This window comes from Elaeis guineensis, chromosome 13 (genome assembly GCF_000442705.2).
Source record: "Elaeis guineensis isolate ETL-2024a chromosome 13, EG11, whole genome shotgun sequence".
NCBI classification, from domain to species: domain Eukaryota; kingdom Viridiplantae; phylum Streptophyta; class Magnoliopsida; order Arecales; family Arecaceae; genus Elaeis; species Elaeis guineensis.
Window position 1 is genome coordinate 61,048,855 of NC_026005.2, and position 22,893 is coordinate 61,071,747.

General features: G+C 36.6%; 1 protein-coding gene across 1 annotated transcript; it reads left to right on the forward strand.

The window, feature by feature from the left end:
- Positions 1-1,189: 1,189 nt before the first annotated feature.
- On the forward strand, positions 1,190-18,922 carry LOC105060955 (protein CLT2, chloroplastic). The gene is made up of 10 exons (XM_010944850.3): positions 1,190-1,708; positions 2,503-2,648; positions 3,017-3,054; positions 8,418-8,533; positions 13,204-13,303; positions 13,381-13,416; positions 13,565-13,615; positions 14,533-14,656; positions 17,816-17,941; positions 18,294-18,922. Exons 1-10 carry the CDS (start codon positions 1,353-1,355, stop codon positions 18,449-18,451), a joined length of 1,251 nt encoding a protein of 416 aa, XP_010943152.1. The 5' UTR covers positions 1,190-1,352; the 3' UTR covers positions 18,452-18,922.
- Positions 18,923-22,893: the final 3,971 nt, after the last annotated feature.

Below are 22,893 nucleotides of genomic sequence, written 5' to 3' on the forward strand. Positions count from 1 at the left end.
ACATTGTGAGTAACTAATTCCAAGGGGCATGCTATTAGATTTGCCTATTCTCCAGTGGAGAATGATACTTCAAGATATGCAAATTGGATAGGTTGGTCTGGACCATATATGGTCTCTAGCTCGACATAGGATATTAGATGCTTGATCCAAGCTCAAAACAGTCCCTACTCAATAGAGAACATGTCTAGGCTCACAATTAATCTAATATGCCACAAGTGAGCTTGAGTTGCGATCAAGCCAACTTGTAATAATAGCAAATTAAAATTCTCAAAATGAATACTCTTATCCTCCCTTGACAATCACATTGATAAATTATAATCCAAATCAATAAGTTATAAACTTATTGATCATTATAATAATTATTAGTATTTCTACTTATGTGACGTTACTTTTACTATATTTGTGTAATGCATATGCTATATATTTGCACGTATATACATATAATATAATATAATATAATATAATATAAGCATTAGCTGGCCTGGGTTAGACTATCAAGGTCATAACCAATAGAAACAAAAACAACAATCGAAGCATAGAATGTGATTGCATTATAAAATCACTATAGAACAAATCAAGTAAGTTTGAATTGACATAACATAAAACTTATGTCCGAAAACACCAATGAAGAGGAACAAAAATCCATAGACCACCTAATTAACACAATTTAATCCCTGTGCTTCATGGTCCTATAGTAGCAATAAAGAATGTGCCAAGTGAGACCGCAGCAAACCTAAGTTAGGCCAAATTTTTAACTGGACAAAAGTTTGTGACTCTAGCTTAGCCAACCAATAGAAATACAAGCCCACACACTTACAATTGGGCTGGGTTTACTGGTCCATTAGCTGGCCCGATCCATCTCTAAGTACCCTAGGAGTTAGGAGAGGCTTTTAGATTTGCTAATTTGATTATTCATATCACTAAGAATTATCACACAACACCCCATAGCCATGTTACTGAGAAGAAATTATTGTTATATCATGGAGAGAAAGAGGACAAGTGATCTGAATTTTCTCATCTCAATCACCACCTTGTTGGTATCAAAATTTTATAATTACAAATAAAAATAATCATTAGGTTTTATTATAATTCCCCATGAAAAATACTCGGTGCAATATTTACATGGAAACATCAATTTCCGTGTGGGTGAAATGTGGTAGCACGCAAGCATGCAATTGTCCTTTAGATGTTTCCAGTGGCACTATATGCAAAACTCCCCTTTCCCACCTACCACCGGGAGCAAATCCATGCCGACTTGCTCCTCAGAGAAGGTCCCGGTATTCTTCTCCTCTCCTTTTCCTCCTACATAGCCGTTGAGCTCCAGGATTCAAATCAAAAAGCGCAGCCTTTCCATGGAGGCCTCTCTCTCTCATCTCCATTTCCGCCCTCTATACACTCCCCTTCTCCACAGAACCATTTCCAAAACCAAACTGCCACCTTTCCAAAACCCTAGGATTCGTCTCATGGTTCCCTTGGCGATGCGCCCGCGGAGTTGGCTGTTACCCAAATCTTCGAGGAGACCACTGGAATTTCCTCCGACTCAAGCTTCCAGGGGGCAGGCAGAGCTTGCCGATGGCATCGACGGGCGGATTTTGGTTGGATCGGGGTTCACGGTTCTCTTCGCCGTCTTGAATCGGGTTCTATATAAGCTGGCCCTCGTGCCGATGAAGAATTATCCTTTCTTTCTGGCCCAAGTCACCACCTTTGGGTAAGCTTCTTTGGTAATTAGAAGACTGTACCGTCGCTGCTTCTGTAGGCCTCGTCGTGTGATTTGATTGAAGTTAAAAGGCACGATATTGTTCGAGTAGTGCAGAATGTTTTCCCTGGCACACTATTCGTTTCAGTTGGTGTTGCACAACATTATCTAGTGATTTTTCTAACACGACCTCATTGATGGGTTTTTGAGTTGAGTTGATACCTTTGCTGATTTGAAATGTCTCCATATACTTCTGGCTGCTGATTTGTACGGAATTACTCTGTTCATGGGCTTTTGAGTACATTTATATTTCATGCTCTTGATATCTTTGGTATCAATCTGCCAATTTTCTGACACTACTCTGTTGATGGATTTTGAGTGGAAGTATATTCTTATTACTGATATTGATCGGGGACCTGCTGTGTTTCATATACTGGTTGTTGATCAGCTTGATGCAAATGGGCAGTGCTAGCCATCAAATTCAGGAAAACATGCCAAATTACAAAATATAATGTTTTTTCACTGTACATACAATGGCATCCAGATAATGGATTTATGCATTATATTTGTTGATGTGATGTGTTGATGCATGTATTTTTTTAATTTATGTTCGCCAAACTATTAATATATTGCTTGTTGGAATTTCTTATTATGTATTGCCAGTGCTGGTAAACGTGTTGTGAATAATGGGTGGGTTTTCTGTTTCTTTTTCACATGATATCTTTACTTCATAAAGCAGTTCTTCATGTATGATGTAGCAAGTTTATATTTGTACAATATGCCAAACTTAACATAGTTTATTGCAGATATGTGGTGGTATATTTCTCTATTCTCTACTTCAGATACCGTGCTGGAACTGTGACTAAGGAAATGCTGGCCATCCCAAAATCTCGTTTTATAGCAATTGGCCTCTTGGAAGCCCTTGGTGTTGCTTCAGGGATGGCTGCTGGAGGTAACCGTAGATTTTATCCTTTTTCCTTTTAAAATGTCTTAATTTTCTCTTTAGTTTTACTTTTGATGCTGGATATGACCATTGAATTTTTGGTTTGCTGAACGTTAGAATTGATGATTTTAGTATTCTTTTAGAGAATGTTGGCAGAAGGTTAACTTATCGTAGTGAATGTGTGCAAAAATAAAGTTAAACAAATATAAGGTTCCTTGTCTTTTTTTTGAATGTATAATCTTCTTTTTGTAATCATTAGTGCCATTTGTTTTTGATTGATCTCTTTGTACATGGACATTAGCAAAGGAAAGTGAAATTGCTTTAACACATTGTAGACTGTAATTTACAAATAACATGTTCTTTCATATTCCATGCAGCTATGCTTCCTGGACCTGCCATTCCTATATTGTCTCAGGTAATTCTGGTATTGAGTGAACTAATTATTTCAAAAATGATAGTTTTTTTCTCTCAATTTTCATCAGCTTGCGAATTATTTCTTGACCTATTTGTTTTATATTTATCTACACTAATAGACTTAGATATTATCCCCTATAGATATTATCCTATATCTGCAAATGTTTACAAAAAAAGTTTGTATCTCAATTATCACTCTTGAAGATACCCTTAAAAGCATTTTGTTCTGTTGCTTTTTTTTCTTTTTTTTTTTTTTGGGTTCAAAGTAGTCCCTTGAGTTTGCAAACCCTAGGCGCGAGTCAAGGACAGAATCTCCATTAGCACTGACATCTTTTTTAATAGAAAGAGGCATAATATCACTCATCATCTCTAATTATTCCGTGAGACTTTTTTTTTGATCGAAAATGGGAAAACATTTTGTCAAAAACTGGGTTTTATTACATGTCATCAATGACACAAAAAATGTGTTGCCTTTGTATAATTGAATGTTTTGGCTTCTGCCAAAGGACTTTTCAGCAAGCAGTTACATCCTGCTGAAGTTAGTACTTCTGCTGAAAGTTACAAATTCTATTTACTTGCTAATATTCTGTAGGCAATCAGACTTAATCCACCCTAATTACTATCTGGTAAGTAAAATCTACTTCCATCAGGAAAATATTTTGTCCCGAGATGTAACCTCATCTTGCTGCATGAATTTCTACTTCAGAAGAATGAACTAAAACAATTTCTACTTCATGATGAGCAGTCATCTTTGAGCACCATTGTTCTGGAACTCAAAAAAAAATGAAGGAAAGAGAAAGAAAAAGAAGAATATAAACCTCATTGATGTTTAATTGATGGAATGGCATTATTCCAAATAGCCTTTTCACCCAGTCATTTTTAAAAAACTATTAAATACATTCTACAGAAAACACACTTTAATGCAGAATTTTTAGGACAAAACATCCAAATTTGGTTTACCTTTTAGGGCTAGCAGGGAATTTAATTTCTAATCTTAGCAGAGGACAAACTACATGTCTTATGATTTAAGTTGAAGAAAGTCTAAACAAATACAAATAGATAACTCCATTATCTTTAGGTTGCTAGATTTCAATGCTAAGGGATAGTATTGAGAATTAAAAAAAGCACTCATATGCAAGGTTTACCAAACTGGTATTAGAGGGTGTTCCAGCCGGTGACTGATTTGGCACGGTTCATGTTTGTATCATGCCATTCAGGAGTGTACTAAAACAAGGAGAGTTAGGAAGGGGGAGAGGGAGAAGGAGAGAGAGAGAGAGGAGGGAGAGGGAGAAGAAAAGAGATAGAGGGAGAGGAAGAGAGAGAGAGAGAGGAGCCATGAGAAAGGGCTTGAACAACCTCCTAGTTGTCGTCGGGGGGGCACAAGGAGGGAGAGGGAGGGAAGGAGGGAAAGAGAGAGAGAGAGAGGTTGAAAGAGGGCTGGAACAACCCTCATCATTGTGAGGAGGGTGGGAGGGGGGGGGAGAGGGAGACTTACTAGGTTAGTGGGGGATGATAACAGGAAAAAATTCTTAAAGCAAGTAGCAAATAGGGACGACGACAGGATTAGGGTTTTGTAGAGAGGGGCAAACAAAGCGGGCAGCCAACAATTTTAACCCTCGACCCTCGAATGAAGTAGTGAGCTAGTTGAACCTTCAATCCTTTTATGCCTTGAACCAAATCCTCGAATTTTGCTGGTAGCTGATTGGTCCAGTTCGGCATGCCCCAAGCTGGCTGGCATGGTTTGGCAAAACCATGCTTATATGGCTTTAAGTTTGAAGGATAAGAGACCAGTCTAAAAGGATTATATTGAAGAAAGGACTCGGCTATATAATGTTATTTTAAGGATAAATTTAAATAAATATCATACAGTTAATTTGGAGAAAAAAAGAAAAAAGGGAAATATTCATGATAGAGGATAAAGAATAATTCTTTATGCATATTATGCTAAGATCGATGATAGCAACTCACAAAAAGATAGTTTTGCAGATCCTAAACAAATAGATAATCTAGATAAATAGATAAATTAAAGGTCTTGTGATTTAAGTTGAAGAAAATCTAAACAAATACAAATAGATAACTCCATGATCTTTTGGTCGCCAGACTGCTATTTTTATTGGCTAATATTCAAAATTAAAAATAAAAAACACTTATATGTGTTTAAGTTTGAAGGATAAAAGACTAGTCTCAGAGGATTAGATGAAGAAAGGACTTGGCTATATGATGTAACATAAGGAAAAATTTAGATAAATATCATACAGTTAATTTGAAAAAAAAAGAAAAAAAGCAGTAATATTCATGAAAGAGGACGAAGAATAGTTCTTTATACATATTATGCTGAGGTTGATGTAACAACTCCCAAAAGATAGTCTTGCAAATCCTGAAGATATATGCAGGAAAAGAGAAGACAAACTCACAGAGTTTCTCCTGCTGTAACATAAGCTTTAAAATTGGATAAACAGTACTTTCTTTACCATAATTAAGCCTGAAATCAGCACCAACATCTCTCTCAACTTCAATATAGAAGTACGCCATAAATGGGAGAAGCTGTTCTATGGAACTCTCAGATTTAGATTGAGAAGATAAATACAAGAGCGACCAGCCCATAATTTCATTATGTGGCCAATGGCATCTTAATATCACCTATTATTTAACTAATACTCGTAAATAATAGGTAGAGAATGAATTAAGCACTTATGGGACCCTTAGCTAAGTGAGTAACTGTAAATATGTTGGGCAAAGTTGGGTTAAATTGTGGCTATTATCTCATCCGTTTTAGCTCAAGATTATATGGTAGATATAACTCCAAGTGCCAACTAGTTGGATAAAACAGATTCTATGAATCTGAGGTACATTTTGGTCAGGCTAGTTGTGATGTAGTTGGATATGACTTATTCGATTTTGAATGATCTTCTTTTATTTGTGGGTTCTTTTATTTTGGATTGTGTAGATTTTTGATGAACAAAGTACATTTGGTCATATTTGTGGCCCAGGTATGATTGATCTGAAATGGTTGGATCAAGTGATCATTGCTGACAGATTTATTTTTGTCATGGGTTGCTCCTGTCCATTTGCCTATTTCTCTGTTAAAATGGCTTCTCAATTTAAACTCTATTACAAGCCTTGTATGGTTATCTTCAAAAATCATTACCCCACAGTCCTTTTGCAAAATATATGGTCAAATAGACTTGACCCATCTCTATGAAGCTGGTTTTTGTAAATCCCCATAGGATTGACTAAAATGTGGGAATGCTCTTTGACCGACCTGTGACCTAACATCAATCCTCTATACATCGATATCAAATTCTTGAGCATTATATTGATGCAAGATAGACGTTGCCTTGGAATGTGAAAAGCATAGCTGGTAAAGAAATCTGCCGTATCCATTGTGTAGTCTAAGCTCCAATGAAACAACCAAGAAGCAATATGCTTCAAGGTTACTCTAGACTTAGAAATGTCTAGCCAATAAGGAGGAAGACAAGGAGCATCAGGGAAATGCATGTGCTTTATAATAGTCCAAAAAACCAGGTCATGTTGCTATCTGTTTGAATCAATGGACTCAAGCCCATTGGCAAAACCGTCACATTATAACTTAATCTCATGCCTGACCTGTCTAAAAGATTGTCTTGATATGAATTGAAAACAATATAAACTCAATAGGATGAAACGTCTGAACTACCTATGGATACTACACCTCAACAGAGCCCCATAACTCTTCCCCTGCAGATGCACCTTACTTGCTGACTGAGATCCTGATAGCACCATGTTCCTCTTCTTCCACTTTCTTTTCCTTTGTTCTGGTGTTCTGGACAAACTTTTTCTCAGGCTTCTTCCATCTTCTTTTCAATTTATTTGCACAACAACTACCCTTGTTCCTGTTCTGCATGTACCAGCTTGGTGTGTCCAGCTAAACCCTTGATAAGGCTGCCATTGGATTTCTTTGCATATAGTTCCTGGTATTTGACAGCAGTTATGAAAGGCAACTATACGTATTCAATGATGACAAATAATGGAAACCATATTGATATGATTTCTTGAACAATGTTATGTACCATACTGTTACCAATTGTTGTAACAAATTGCTAAAATCAAATGCATACAACATAACACCTGATTCTTGTGCTAAGGAAGTACTTCCATACTTTTTGGTTGATGAATGCCTCAACTAACATTTGCAGTCCTCAATTGGCGCCCTTAGCTCTTACCCATACTCTGCAAGTCTAAGGTTTGGATAGTTACTATAAAATGTTGGAAACCACGAAAGTTTTACTTACTGTTGTATCCCACGATCTTTGTTCTGGACAAACTCTTTCTCAGGCTTCTTCCATCTTCTTTTCAATTTATTTGCACAACAACTACCCTTGTTCCTGTTCTGCATGTACCACCTTGGTGTGTCCAGCTAAACCCTTGATAAGGTTGCCATTGGATTTCTTTGCATATAGTTCCTGCTATTTGACAGCAGTTATGAAAGGCAACTATACGTATTCAATGATGACAAATAATGGAAACCATATTGATATGATTTCTTGAACAATGTTATGTACCATACTGTTACCAATTGCTGTAACGAATTGCTAAAATCAAATGCATACAACATAACACCTGATTCTTGTGCTAAGGAAGTACTTCCATACTTTTCAGTTGATGAATGCCTCAACTAATATTTGCATTCCTCAATTGGCGCCCTTGGCTCTTACCCATACTCTGCAAGTCTAAGGTTTGGATAGTTACTATAAAATGTTGGAAACCATGAAAGTTTTACTTACTGTTGTATCCCACGATCTTTGCTCGCAGCGGTTGGTGACATCTATAGCATGCCGAAAAGGTTGAAGGATATTATTTTTCCCTCCTTTCTCTTTTCTACAGATGGTTTTTGAAAAATTGTGGTAATTGTTCTCGGCATCAGTATTCGGTAAAAATAATGGGCTTTAAAAGTTATGACTCTTGTTTTCTTTTGTTTTTCCTTCTTTGAGTGCTTTCCATTTTGTAACTAGTTCCTGATGCTGTCATTGGACCCCATTTTCTTCACTATTTCTTTATATACCTTTTCGAAATTTTATGCTTTCTACAGAATTTAGTTAATGTATGGGAATCTAAATAGGCTGCACACTCTGAATGAGTAGGATAAAATGGAGTTCTTTTTATTAAGGAAAGAATGCCACCTTCATGGTTGAATGTAGCTGTTACCTTTGTTACTTCATTCTCTTACTGTGTGGTTCGCAATCTTTCTAGTACAGTTAAAGCATGTTGTCTTCATAAACGAACATGATTTTGTTATGGAGTTAGCAAGCAATTCTATGAGTACTTATTCAAAGAGTAGAATGCTAAATTTTATTTATTTTTTGTTCTAATGTTTTTTTGTTGCAGTCTTTCTTGGTGTGGCAGCTTATCTTATCTGTCATAATTTTGGGAAGAAAATATTCATTCAACCAAATCTTTGGTTGCTTACTTGTAACTGTAGGAGTGGTTCTAGCAGTAGCAAGGTATGTTATTGGGGGAATTTGAGACCAAGCCTACTAGTTCTTATCATCTTGGTTTCATTCGGTTATTCTTTATTTGCAAACTTTGGTGCTCAATTCATTTTACTAATAAAAGGCATTGTTGTAAAGACATGATTATATTGTTTTTTTTTTTTTTTGTTAATTGATTAGATATTTACTTGTAGTTAATATTGGTCATGCAATTTTCTTGGTATGGAATTTTTTGGAAATGATCTAACTTTCATATAATGAGCTCATTGTTCTCCCGTAAGTTAAAGGGGAAGGTTTTAAGGCACCGGTTTACTCTCTTTCCTAGTAGGGTTATATACATAATGATAATTTTTTTTGACAGACCAAGGCTTTTTTCGAAATAAAAAAAAAAATAATCAAAGCCTTTATCCAGGTTCATAATTTTGTGCTTCAAATATCTTTTAGAGCATAACTGTACCTGCTATCACGTGAGGTGTGGACTAGATGGTGCTATAGCTCTTTAAGATGTACTTTTCACTTCACATGTTGCCTTGTCACCTTGATAAGCTAACTGAAGTGTGGACCCCAGCATACCCATATTGCACCTAGGAACTATTTTGAGGCTTAAGATTTGAGATATGGACACCTACAAGGCACTAGTCTGTTAATGGGCTGGGACATCTTGCTTATCTGAACCGATTCTGTATCATTTGGTATCAAAGCCAGCTTGGCCAATACTAGGATTTATCCAACCAAGTTGCTTGATTTTGAAATAAAAATGAGAATGTGAGAAGTCCAAAGCCACACTCTCTTTCTATTTGGCTGAGTCAAGGATGAAAGTGCGGACAGAGACTGCACGAGAGAGAGAGAGAGAGAGAGGGTAGATCCATCCTGCCCTCACACCTATTTGGCCTTCTTGATGCGAAACACTCATAAAAAGCATATCGATATTCACTTTAATACTTATTTAGGAGGAGAAAGTTTAAAGAATGAATAAATAAAATATAAAAAATATAAAGCAAAAAAAATTGGCATCCCAGAATGCTATTAGGATGCAGATAGTCCTAAAAGTTAGGACAATAGCTCTTGGTGCTGTCCTAACCTAGGACAAAAGCAGTACGGAGCTCGATGTCGATATTTTAGACCTTGGGTGAGATGTTCTTTGTCTTTCTTTTTGAATTTTATTTAAAGAGGAGGGAAAATCAGGTAATTTACTAGAAAATATCAAAGACATCCTAGTGCATGAGGCTCGTGCCATTGCATGGTCTGGGAGGGTCAGATCTATGCAGCCTTACCACCACATGCAAGAGGCTATTTCCGTGTTGCGAACTCATGACATTGAGGTCATAATGGAGCAACCTGACTGTTGCACAAAGGCCTACTAGATATTCAAGATTGCAAAATTAAAGAGAAGAGAGGGGGGAGAAATACGAAAGCTAGAGAATACTGAAGTACTGAGGTGACTGATCCTTCTCCAGAGATATGTGACACTAGTTAGTCTCTTCTTCTTGCAGAGATTCAACCAGGTCATGAAAAGCTTTACAACCTTTCAAGCTAAAGCAGAAGGAGAGCTTGATTTACCAAGGAAATATCTTCCATTCCATTTTTCTCCATATACTCCAGCAGATGGCAATCACCAACTGATCCAAGCTAATCTTGATGTGATTCTATTGTTTCACCAAACTCTCCATAGTGAAGTGAGAGATGAAGGTCTACCTTGAATGTCTATAACTTGAAGAAAGATGTTGGATGCTTGTTGAGTAAATGAACAAAAAATAAACAGATGATTGCCATTGCCTCACAATGTCCACAAAGTTTAGCCTCCGGTGCGTAATCCTGTCTTATGCAGGTTCTTTTGTGGTCAATATTATCTTAAAGTGCCAGCCACATGAAGATTTTTGTGCTGTTTGAGGCACTTGATTTTGAAGAGCATTGAATAAAGGGCAATCAGTGCACCATCATTCAGATGTTTGTAACAATCTCTCAAGTAAATTTTCTGTTTCTATTCTTTTCCTGGATAGCTTCATCCAAGTCGCTGTTGGGCCTAATATTTGTTAGTAAACCAGCAAGATGAGTCCATTCTTCATTATCATTATAGAGTTTGAAGATCTGTTCAATTTGATGTTCCAATTTCTAGTTCTTCTGTTAAACTATGAAGCTACAGTCACATCTCTCTTACAGGCTGAAAGATAATATTTGTAAAGAGGGAACAGAGAGGAAGGCCAACCAACATAGTGAGATAGTTGTCTTGGATAGCTGCTGCATGTATTGGCTTACTTTATGCTAGATCGACCTTACTCTCTTCCTAGGTCTAGTAAGAAAGAAGTCCTGTTCATGTTATTTTTTTCATTGCAGAAACATTCCTCACATGAGAAATCCAACACACTTAATGAACCTCTATCATTTCCTCATCCTTCTGGATCTAAGAAAGAGCTTTTATCGAGAGAGTTTTCTTGCAATAATTGTTTTAAACTTTAAAGCTCCTCTCTTCTCAACTACAAGGCTGATCCATTGTGCTCCAGTATTTCATTTTCTTTTTTGTATAATAACACTAGATTATAATTAAAATCTAACTCTATTTTCAGCAGTTTGACACTTGACAGCACATAAAATAGAGTGTTGTTTCTTCTCTTGAATTTAGATCTACTAAAGCAAGTGAAATCTTCCAAGGTACGGGACTGGTGCATACATACTCTAACCTTGTGGTGCCTCATTTCATTGTTGCTTTCTCAGCATGTTTAAGCGCTGGATTGAGCCAGTTGTTATGCTTATCTAAGCTATAGACTGGCATGTGTGGAATTTAGAGTGTTAACTCGGATTATTGTCCTTGCTTAGATGTCAAAGTGATTCATTTAAGTTTGCCTGCTCATAGAAAGCATCTGCCAGGAGTCATTGTATTGGTGTAGGAAAGCTCGTGAAGGTTAAAGCTTGTTGTTCATCATCAGTTATGCAAGACATTGCATTATATGATTTAATTCCTAAAAAAATTTTTGGACTGTTACCTATTATTCTGGTTGGTTCTTTTCCTTAAAGGCCTACTGTTGGAGAATGTGAACTTCAAGAACTCGATGATTGGTGTTTGGTCTCAGAACATCTCCATAGTGCAGAAGGTGAATAGAGCTTTTCAGAAGCACTTGCTTATTGATTCTGTACATGTTTCATGGCTAGCATCATGGAGCTAATTAGCCAAAACAAAGTGCACTGCGGGACTGAGGTTTTGGAGACAGCATAGCTAGTGTGTCTTAAACGTATTTCTATCCAAATGTATCTTTGAAGATCAAGAAGTCTAGACTTGTTCTTTCTTTGGATTTTATGTTCAGAAATATAGCCCAAATTATTGTCCTATGCTGACATTTTGGTATGTGAAGAAGCATTATCTTTTCCCCCTAAATGGAACTCATAAAAACAATTCCTATAACCCATTTCATCTGCTTTTTCTTGCTTTTCATTATTTTTGTTTTATGTGGAAAACAACAATAAGATGGGTGAAGTTTTGGGGCAATATCTTAGTGGCAAAGTAATCCAAAAATAATTCCATATTTTTGTCTCTTCTTTTAAAAAAACAACAAATGCATGCTTCTTGAGATTGGAGTCTTTTGAAACCATATTTGACACTTATTGCTAATTTCACATATCTTTTGTTAGAATTTTTAACTTCATCTGTGTATGTCTGGTATTGAATGCAGCTAAAGCTAACATAGCATGATCATGGACCTTGATGTAATGAAATTTATTTGAAACTTGGAAGCAAGGTTCGTTGTAATGGGCGCATACCGCCTTGTACTAGGCAATACTCTACCGGTACTGAACCAATACTTGGCATAGGGGTATATTGAGTGTTTGTATGCGAACCAACCCATATGGACACCATACCAACATTGTACTAATATAGGTACTTACTGAAAAACTGGTAGTACAAACCTTGCTTGGAAGTGACTTTCTTCAATGATTTAAGCATTGATGTGAATGACTTATTCTAGTACATGAACCAGTGAATGTTTTGGCTCCTTCATTGATCAACTTTGAATAAAATGTCATTGATGAAACTAAGGACATTATCATTGATATGGTGAATTCATATTCACAAATTTGCCAGAGACACTCCAATTTTAGTAGTTGGTGAATGGTTCTGCACAATGACCATAGGCATTTGCAATCAAGGATGTTCTTCTAAGCAGTAGAAACTAACTTAGCAAAATCTTACTTTTTGCTTGGCCAGGCTCAATATCATAAACTATATATAAGATAGTTTGATGCTTCTTTTTTGGTCTAGTTGATGAGTCTTCTTTTGTTAATATTGTTGCCTAGTTTTTTAAGTGTTTTGACTTGCTCCCAAACTATGAACTTTGCTATGTCATGCCCAGCCACATATCAAACAATTTTGGCAAGCAAATTAGTACCAACCAATTTAGGATTTTAAGTGTAAATTGTGATATCAACCTGGACATTGTTAGCTTTTTTCTTCTCTTTTCATGTTGCATGATTTGTCCAGATTAGTTTAATTATGATATAATTAATTAAGCATGGTGTACCCATGGACTGTGAAATTTGATTGCAATTGTGTGTATAAGTTACCTTTGGTTTAGTTTATTATTGGACCCTTATCTAATTATTAGGTCAGTTGCCGGTATCTGTTTTTTTCTTTATTCTTTTCATGATAAAGATTATAAAAGCTTCAAATTCTTGTTCCTGATTGACTATAGTGGGGCAAATGAGGGTCAGTTTTTATCTGAAGTTGAATTTCGTTGGCCAGCACTGATGGTGGCCTCATCTGCATTTCAATCTGCTGCTTCCATTCTCAAGGTTTAAGCCTCTGCTAGTTATTAAGTTTATATTAGTATTTCATATTGAAAAAACTCTAAAACCACATATAATGGCAGGAGTTTGTTTTCATCGACAGTGCAAAGCGCCTTCAGGTAATTTTTGTTGTAATTTCTTCAAGTAAATATGTCATTCATTGCATATAAAACCATAGGTGAAGTGATGAACAAGTGTGGAATGGAATGTGGTCTTATTTTTTTGTCATTTAGAATTCTTTATGACCTTCAGCTAATCTTTATGCAGGGAAAGCCTCTTGACATATTCGTTGTCAATTCTTTTGGATCTGGATTTCAGGTGACTTTAAACTTTTATGATTATTGTTCCCCCTTTTCTGTATTCATTTGTTTCTCAAAAACTCTAGCAAATGTAGTTATTGTGCCCAAGGGTTCGCTGTGCCGGTATTGGAGGCTGGACTGGTTGACCTGTGGCATGGTTTAGTACGCCCCTGTGCCATTTCGTTTGGGCTTGTACTAACACAGCATAGAAGGTGGCAAAGAGGGAGAATGGGAGAGAGGAAAAAAGAGATGGAGAGGGACAACCGCCAGAGGGATGCGGATGCCGCTAGAGGGTGTAGAGGGCCGAAGGAGGGGCTCTACCCTCCGGCTGATCAAAATAGGGCCTGACAGTCCCTGTTTTTTTATTTTAGGATCTTTAAGTGAAGTCAGCAACTTTATTACCGACTTCACTTAAAGATCCTAAAATTACACGCACACAAAAAAAAAAATTTAAGTGAAGTCGATAACCCCATTTCTGACTTCACTTAAAACTCATAAAAGAGAAAAACATGGGCCATTGGGCTCCTGTTTTGATCACCCAAAGGGTAGAGCCCCTCTTCTGGCCCTTCCCACCCTCCGACGGCCTCCACGGCCCTCCAACGGCTTTCACAGCCCTTTGGCAGCCTCTGGTAACTCTCCTTCCCTCCCTCCCTCCCTCTCTCTCTCTCCCTCCCTCTTCTTATTCCTTTTTCCTCTTCCTTCACCGGTTTTTCATTTCGAATGCCGGAACCATATCAATCCGCTGTCAGCACGGGTTGGAACGCCTCGAACAGGCAGTTCAGAACAGTTGCGTCTATCTACATTTTAGTTGAACCAGTTTTGCCAAAATGCAAGGTTTGAATTTTCAGTGTTCATTTTTATTTTCCTTCAAATATCTTATGAATTCAATTTCAAGAGGAGGTTTAAGTTGATTTTCCTGATCCCCCACATATGCAGGCTCTTTTTGTGTTTCTTCTTCTTCCTTTTCTTTCAAACGTGAAAGGAATTCCTTTTCCTGAACTTCCCTCGTACATAAAAAGTGGTGCTACATGTTTTTTGAACTTAGGAGGCAATATGACAGGCAAGTTTTCTTAATACAGAAATAACTCTGTTTACCTTCGCTTATGTTAGTTTCTTTAATATGTTCAAGATACAGTTGAGACATGCAGGAAACAAATGAATGTTTAAACATCAGCATCCCTGTATAAGTTGTTTAGAAAATAAACTTTCTTTACCATTTCCCTCCTGATCCAAATCCTTTACTTTCCTTAATTGTATTAAATGTAAAACCTCAAACTTGGTGGTTCGTATTATCCATACACTAATTATCTGATGGTTTTCATGGAAATTTTATGAAGAACAAAGTATAATGCAACCCAAAGCAAATTGCATTATGAGGAAAAGAAATGTTGATGCAGAATGATTATGAAGTCAATCAACCTTTTTTCCTTTTTGTTTGAACTTTTACCATCATGAAATCAACAGCAAAGATTCCATCTATAAGTGCTCATGTAATCTGCATAATGATTTTAAAAAAACACCGATGACGTGACACTAGCGTTATAATATGGTTTTCATGTGCAGAATATGTTGAGCTACAAGACAAAGGTGCAATTTATGCTAGCGAAACTCATTATTCATTTATGACATTTTCACTTGTAACTGCTACATTTTTTGTTGCATTGCATGTCTTCTACAAATTCGACCATATGACTAGTTTTGTTTCGAGAGAACAGAGGAAGAGGAATCAAACTCTTTGCTATTCATGTACGTAAAGAATTGATAGTATTGTGATACATCCCTTTCAAGACCCTTGATTGCATCAACACTAGCCATTTATAGAATCCCGTAAAGATGCTTGACCACTTGTTATGGGATGTTGATTGGTTAAAGTTTATTTTACAACAGATCAGTTGATCCAGGAAACTTAATCGAATATAATCTTATATACGGATAACCATTACATTAAACTTAAGGGTAAATTATAGCAACAGTTCAAGGTTTCTCATCTACACTAGGAATGTGCCACCCATCATAAGCATTTTCCTTAGAAAATTAGTACAAGGCCAAATGAAAACCATCTTTAATCAAACAGATGACATATTTATTAATCTAAACTTATCATCTAGATATTTGTTTGTTTTCCTTTCTAAGAACTTTATGAAAATGGATCACCAAATGAGGTAAATCTTTTTCGGACTCGTTTGGTTCACAAGAAGAGCTTTTCTTCGAGGAGGTAACTTCTCAGGAAGTTACTTTTTGAAAAATTATTTTCTAAAAATAAAATTTTGGTATGTTTGATTGATCATGGAAAAGTAACTTATTGCAAAATAGCTTATATTTGGTTGAGCATCTATTTTCTCTAGAATATCTATTATCCCCTTAGTAGATATATGACCGTACCTTTTTACTCCTAAACTTTATATAAATAATAATATTATGTTTATATTAATATTAATATATTATAATATAATATTAGATCATAATAGTTTATTGTATTAATATACTACTAATATATATTAATATTACATTAATATAATATTAATATTTTGATATAATAAATTTATCAATATAGATATAAATATATTATTATATTAATATAAATACTATATTAATATTAATAAAAATATTATATTAGCATAAATATTATAGTATTAATATTAATATAAATATCTTATTATATTCATATAAATATTAGGATAATATTAATATTGAGAAAAGGGTATTGCAAGAAAAGAAAATGATGATCTTGACATATATCATTATTTAGTATGTCATCCTAACGATCCATTGATATTTTGTAAAATCTTAGCCATGAATCTTAGAAGGATATTTTTAGAAAGAAAAAAGCACAATCAATTTTCATCCTGTGGGAAGTTTCAAAATCCACCTCCCCCATGAGTTTTCACTTTCCATAAAATATGGAAAGTGTCTTTCTATAGGAAGATGTTTTTTTATTATCTCTCTTCTTAGAACTCCAACCCAACAAGAGGCTCTCTCTTCACTTCCCAGGAATTGCCTCTTCCCCCCTTTACTTTCTGTGAACCAAATGAGTCCTTAGTCTTACAAATTGGTCTTCATCTTGTAGAAATCTGTAATTAATGCAACAGATAATGAAAGCTCATCATCATATAGGCTAATCGCATATTGTGCTTGTATTGCTAAATAACAAATATGCATAGTTGTTGGGTACTGCTAGAAAACAATATATTCAAGACCTGTGCAAAGTAGCTCCATATTCACTTGGGACCTCTAGTCTGATCAAGAATATTAAATTCTCTCTTTAGATGCTGTTGTTTGTTTGAAACATTAAAACAGTTACGAATCTCACGGACACAACACGAGCTAGCAAACTGGTTCATGGGGATGCTATTACTAATATGCACGACTGAAAACTTACATTCTACATCAACCCCCAAGCACACAAATATGACACTACCACTGATATTTTCGTTAATAGGAGAACAGATTTTAAATAGTTTGACTTTGACAATTTTCTTTTTCTTTTTCTTTTCTTTTGCTGGTTGGAAATATGTAGTTTGGAAGAATTTGTTAGGGTGTGAGACCACAACTTTATCGATAGATATAGGTCTAATCTCGTGATCTCAATCTTCGATCTATGAAAGAGAGCCCTATGGTATTGAACTTCAACCCATAAAAAAGAGTGGCTAAAAGGCTATGAAGAGGGAGAGATGTGCAAAAGAAGGTAAGAAGAAAGAAGACAAAAGACGATGTTCAAAGACGGGAAGATGTTATAGTCACTCCTGTTAATATATTATTGCTTCTACCAACTACTGCCCAACTAATATATATATATATTGTTAGATCACATAGAATGGGTCCAAAATCCACATGAAATGATAGCCCTATACAAAATTGAACCAGGGGCACTGAAACAGCATCACCACCTCTAACTCCATACCTCTCCATCGATCATAACCTCTTAAGTCCAAACCTTCTATCATGCTGTCAACTCCTTTCCCCTCTTGATGACAGGGGTGACATGCCCCATATTTTGGAGTAAATAACCTTTGTATCAGTCTTCACTGGGTTGAAAACACTTGCATTGAAGCTGATTTTACTTGATATTCTACTTCCACTGTCACATATATTAAAAGATCATGTGCTCTCTTGCTTGTAGGAAAAACTAATCTGTCAAAGGTGTCTGTGCAATTATAGTTAATATATTTTGCTTTTGTCAGCAGATTATATGAATCAATCTGTTAACCCTTTTGTTCAGGTTGTGAAGGAGCTCCATTATTACCTCTACTTTTTATAATGATGAATATGGCTTTCAACATATCTTTGCTTGGTCTGGTGAAAATTTCATCTGCATTAGTTGCTTCTCTTGCAGCAACACTAGCAGGTTCTCTCTCTCTCTCTCACACACACGCACGCACACAGAGACACACACAGCACACGCATGTACACAAGCACACATTTCTAAGTGCATGCATGGCTCATCTACAAAGCCAATTTACCAAAGCAAAAAACTAAAGATATGTGTTTGTGCATGCATGTGTTACCCAAAGAAACGAACTGCGTCACCTGCAAAATAGTGAAATTGCTTGAATGAAACAAGGGTTTTCATATGGCATTTGCTTATTGCATGCGCAAATTTTAATGTGGCACTCTATGATTGGCTTATTTGGCATACTATGCTATCATAAAATCAGTTGTTTTTCTTGGACTAAAAGGTTGTTTTTGTGCTGTTCTAGTGCCCATTTCCATCTATATTCTCTCGCTGCCATTACCTTACATCCCTCAAGGCACTTGCTTGAACGCATACTTCATTATTGGTGCTGCAATTGTGGTGCTGGGTTTGATACTATACAATCTCCCTCAATCAGCAAATTGGTCCCATAAAAGTGACTAACCTTTTGCTCGAAGCAACGCTCTGCAGATCCCTGGTATTGAGTAGAATGGCATTTATGCTGCAACTAACTCTATCGACCGGCACAATATTTATCTATTGGGAACTAGGCTTTTCCCTGTGCCACATATTTTACCATTCTGCATGAGCTGCGGCCAGTCTGAGGTGAAGATGGAAAGGTTACTAGATCATTGGAAGCCTTACCATCAGTCGTATATATGGGTCGTGGGACATTGATTTCCTTGAGCAAAGGACGGAAGCTAGATCAATATCATACACTGTGGAACTTACCGGCCAGGAATGGTTGCATGCAAGTAACTCTGCAGTCTTCTGTAATATTATTAGAGCTCCAGTCCACACTGTCACTTGCTAATTTGTTACGCGTTGCAATAAGGCAAGGACCATAACATATTGTCCGCAATCTCATGATGAAATTTATTTTGCGATATAATTACTTAATTGTTAATTCTCCTATGTAAGAAGTTGGAGCAGAACCAGGGTTTTCATAATGGCATTGTTCCAAGCACTTCTAAAATCATTATCGACCGTCACAACACACACATGTATGATTTTTAAGTGTTTTAATGACCATTGTAATGGCGACATAATGAAAACAATGGTGCTATTTTTCAAATCGTTGTTTACATGGAGAATATCATTCCCTCTTGTATGGTAACTGTTACAGTCCAAAACCAATTCAGCCCATCAAAGTTCAAAAAAAAAAAAAAAACAGAGGATTCAAATCGGGAAGAAGACTTCCGATAGGAGTCTTCTTCTCCGGCGAGATCGGGCAAAATCGAAAATCCTAAGACCCCTCGAAGTCCTAGGACTCTCTATAAGAAGACTCCCTCTCTCTTGAGACCGAACATCGGCCTCCTCCCTCTCTCTTTCTCTCCATTTTTCTCGATCGAAGCTGCGGACACCGTTCAGTTTCTCGCCGTGATTGCTCACCGGTGAGGTCACCGGAGGCCGGGGTGAGTCTTCCTTTCCTTCCTCTCTTCCTTCCCTATCTTTCCATACCTTTGCTTGAGGCGGTCGGCGACGAGTGTCGCCGATTTTTGGTCGGGAAAGAGATCCTGTTTTTGAGCCTCTTTTTCTTTGATTTTCCGACGCCGGCGATCGTAATCGACCGTCGGCCATACTCCTCCGTGATCGGGGGAGTGGCCCCCGTCTGCCGCCGGCCTCCGCCGCGGCGGCCGTGGCCTGAACGGCCCAGCAAAAGGAGGGGACGTCGGTCCCCTGTTCCGACGCGGGAAGAGCCGAGAAGAAGAAGAAGAAGAAGAAAAAAAAGAAAAAGAAAAGAAAAAGAAGAAAAAGAAGAAAAAAGAGAAAAAGAAAAAAAAAAAAGAAAAGAAAAGAAAAAGAAGAAAAAAGAGAAAAAGAAAAGAAAAGAAAAGAATAAATATAATAATAATAATAATAATAACAAAATATATATATATATATACACTTATATATATAAATAAATAAATAAATAAATAAATAAATAAAAAATGATAAGAGAGAGAGTTTCTCTCTCTCCTCTCTCTTCTTTCAGTCTGAACCCTGACTTTCTCTCTCTAAAATTGGACTTTCTCTCTCTACTTTCTCTCTCTAGAATTTTCTCTCTCTTGATGGATTTCTCTCTCTCTAAAGTTATTCCTCTAGGATTAGCGTAGTGGAAGGCTTCATCTGATGATTTTGATCGAGTTTAGAGAAGAGTCTGATTTTAAGTGAAGTTTTGATTTGGGATCTGTTTAGATTGAATTTTGAATTAAAATTAATATAAAAATATAATTTTGGATAATAGGCACGGAAGAATCTCCTAGAAGTTAGTCGATCTGTTCATTCAGTACTTCGTGAAAGGTAAGTAATGAATCATCTTCTCGAGATATTCCATATTTATTCTGAAAATAAATAATTATTCTCTGAAATTATACATAATTTATGAAATTATGTTTTGAAAGAAAAGTACTTTTGAAATATTATGGTACGTCGATTTATGCACATGTTCAGTGAAAAATTATGATATATTATGATACAAAGTGTATTGATACAGATCGGATTTATGCTCTCAGCCTAACTATGTTTCAGTGGGCCCCGTCAATGGGGATTATACGTTGGTATTCAGTGGACCCTGCCAGTGGGGGTTGTGCGCTGGTGTTTGTGGACCCTGTCAGTGGGGGTTGTGCGCTGGTATTTGTGGACCCTGCTAGTGGGGATTGTGTGCTGGTATTCTGTGGACCCCGCCAATGGGGGTTAAACGTTGGTCATAATCAAGGCTGTTGAGCTACGAGTGTTTTTTTAATCGAATCGGATTTATGATTATATTATATGTGAATATTTGAAAATATTGGATTTGTATTAAATCAGCATGAAATATACTCTTATATTTATTTGCAATATTGTTCTTAAAAATTATATAATATCTGAAATATCTAGTTGAGATATTTGTTACTTACTGGGCTGTCTAGCTCATTACCTTTCTTTTTATTTTTCAGATTCAGATAATTAATTTTGAGCGTGGGAAGAAATATTGGGACAGAGCTTTTAGAGGTGAGATTTAGCATTGTCAACTTCATTGAACTTACATCTATTGTTTTATTTTTAGTAAAATTTTATTGGATGTAAGATATTTATTTTAATTACTTGAATTAAAGTTGAATAATAATTATTTGAATTTATTCCGCTGTGATGCATTGATATCGTGATGAGATGCCTTGCATGCTTATGGAGAGAGTTCTTCATAAGTATGCGGCGGTTGCCATGACCCTCGATTCACAATCTCGGGTCGGGAGCGTGACAATTAATATGGTATCAGAGCATAAGTGGATAAATTATGACACAGAATTTGACATAGTATGAGTGTAGGTGGGTAAACATTAGGAATATTGGGACGTTAAAGTATGAGCATCATAATAAATCTATCCTAACAAATAGATAAATGAATCTAATAAAGTTTTACTACTACAAGGTTACCATGCCTCCCCGTAGAATGACAAGAACTACTCAAGGAATTTCAAGAGAGACATCACAACCACGGGATGGTAGCACCCCCATCTGACCAGTGGCACCCCTCAGGAGGAGGGAGTCGTAGATCTTAATGGGAGTACTTCGAGAGCACGTCAAGAACCAGATATGGCTCAGTTAATGCAGACCCTAATCAGGATGGTACAAGCGCAACAACAAATACAGCAGCAAATGTTTGAACAACAGCAGATACAACGAGATACACAACAATATCAGCATCCACCACCACAACATGGAGAGCAACCAGTACAACGGAACAATATTTCAGAATTTAAAAAGCTTGCTCCTCCAGCTTTCAAGGGGACTACTGAACCTTTGGAGGCTGATAACTGGATAATGGAGATGGAGAAGGCCTTCGCTGTCCAAGAGTGTCTTGATGAAGAAAAGATTCGATATGCAGCTTATTTACTACAAGGAGAAGCATACAACTGGTGTCAGCGACTACAGCGCAAGCATGAACAAGACGATGAAATACTTACCTGGAAAAGATTTCGGATTGCATTCTATCATCAGTATTTTCTCCGAAGTATAAGGATCCAGAAAGAGCAAGAGTTTATTTATTTGAAGCAAAAGGGTATGAGTGTGACTGAATATGAAGTAAAATTTACAGAGTTAGCAAAATTTGCTCCGAGATTAGTGAATGGTGAGCAAGAACGTGTTCACAAGTTTGAGAGGGGACTGAGAACTGAGATTCAAAAATAAGTGGTTCCATATGAATTGACAACTTATGCAGATGTGGTAAATAAAGCACTGATAATTGAAAGAGAAGTCAATGAAGAACGCATGGAAAGAGAAAGAAAGCAAAGAAAGAGAGCAAAATCAAATGATACACAAGGACAGAATAATAAAAACATCAAAAGATCAGCTAAGGGAGCAGTAGACAATAAGACTCAACAGATTGATGGTGAGCCATGCTCCAGATGTGGCAAAAATCATGCAGACAAGGATTGCTATTGGAATACAGGTGCTTGTTTCAAATGTGGTCAGAAGGATCATAAAATTGCTAACTGCCCGCTAAATACTGAAAATCAAGTTGGCCAAAGAACTCATGAAGGACAACATAAGGGTGGTGGACAGATTTCTAAAACTCAGGGAAGAGTTTATGCGCTTACTCAACAGAATGCACAGGTTTCCAATACAATGGTGTCAGGTATGAAAAATTTCGAGGACGAAATTTTTTTTTAGGGGTGAAGAATGTTATAGCCCAAAACCAATTCAGCCCACCAAAGCCCAAAAAAAAAAAAAAAAACAGAGGATTCAAACCGGGAAGAAGACTTCCGATAGGAGTCTTCTTCTCCGGCGAGATCGGGCAAAATCGGGAATCCTAAGACCCCTCGAAGTCCTAGGACCCTCTATAAGAAGACCCCTCTCCCTTGAGACCGAACATCGGCCTCCTCCCTCTCTCTTTCTCTCTGTTTTTCTCGATCGAAGCCGCG

Bases quoted from the DNA above. Each gene is read 5' to 3' on its own strand.
- LOC105060955 (XM_010944850.3), top strand. From the start codon at position 1,353: ATGGAGGCCTCTCTCTCTCATCTCCATTTCCGCCCTCTATACACTCCC. The intron at 1,709-2,502 runs GTAAGCTTCTTT...AGTTTATTGCAG, and splicing joins GCCCAAGTCACCACCTTTGG to ATATGTGGTGGTATATTTCT. The intron at 13,616-14,532 runs GTGACTTTAAAC...CCACATATGCAG, and splicing joins CTTTTGGATCTGGATTTCAG to GCTCTTTTTGTGTTTCTTCT.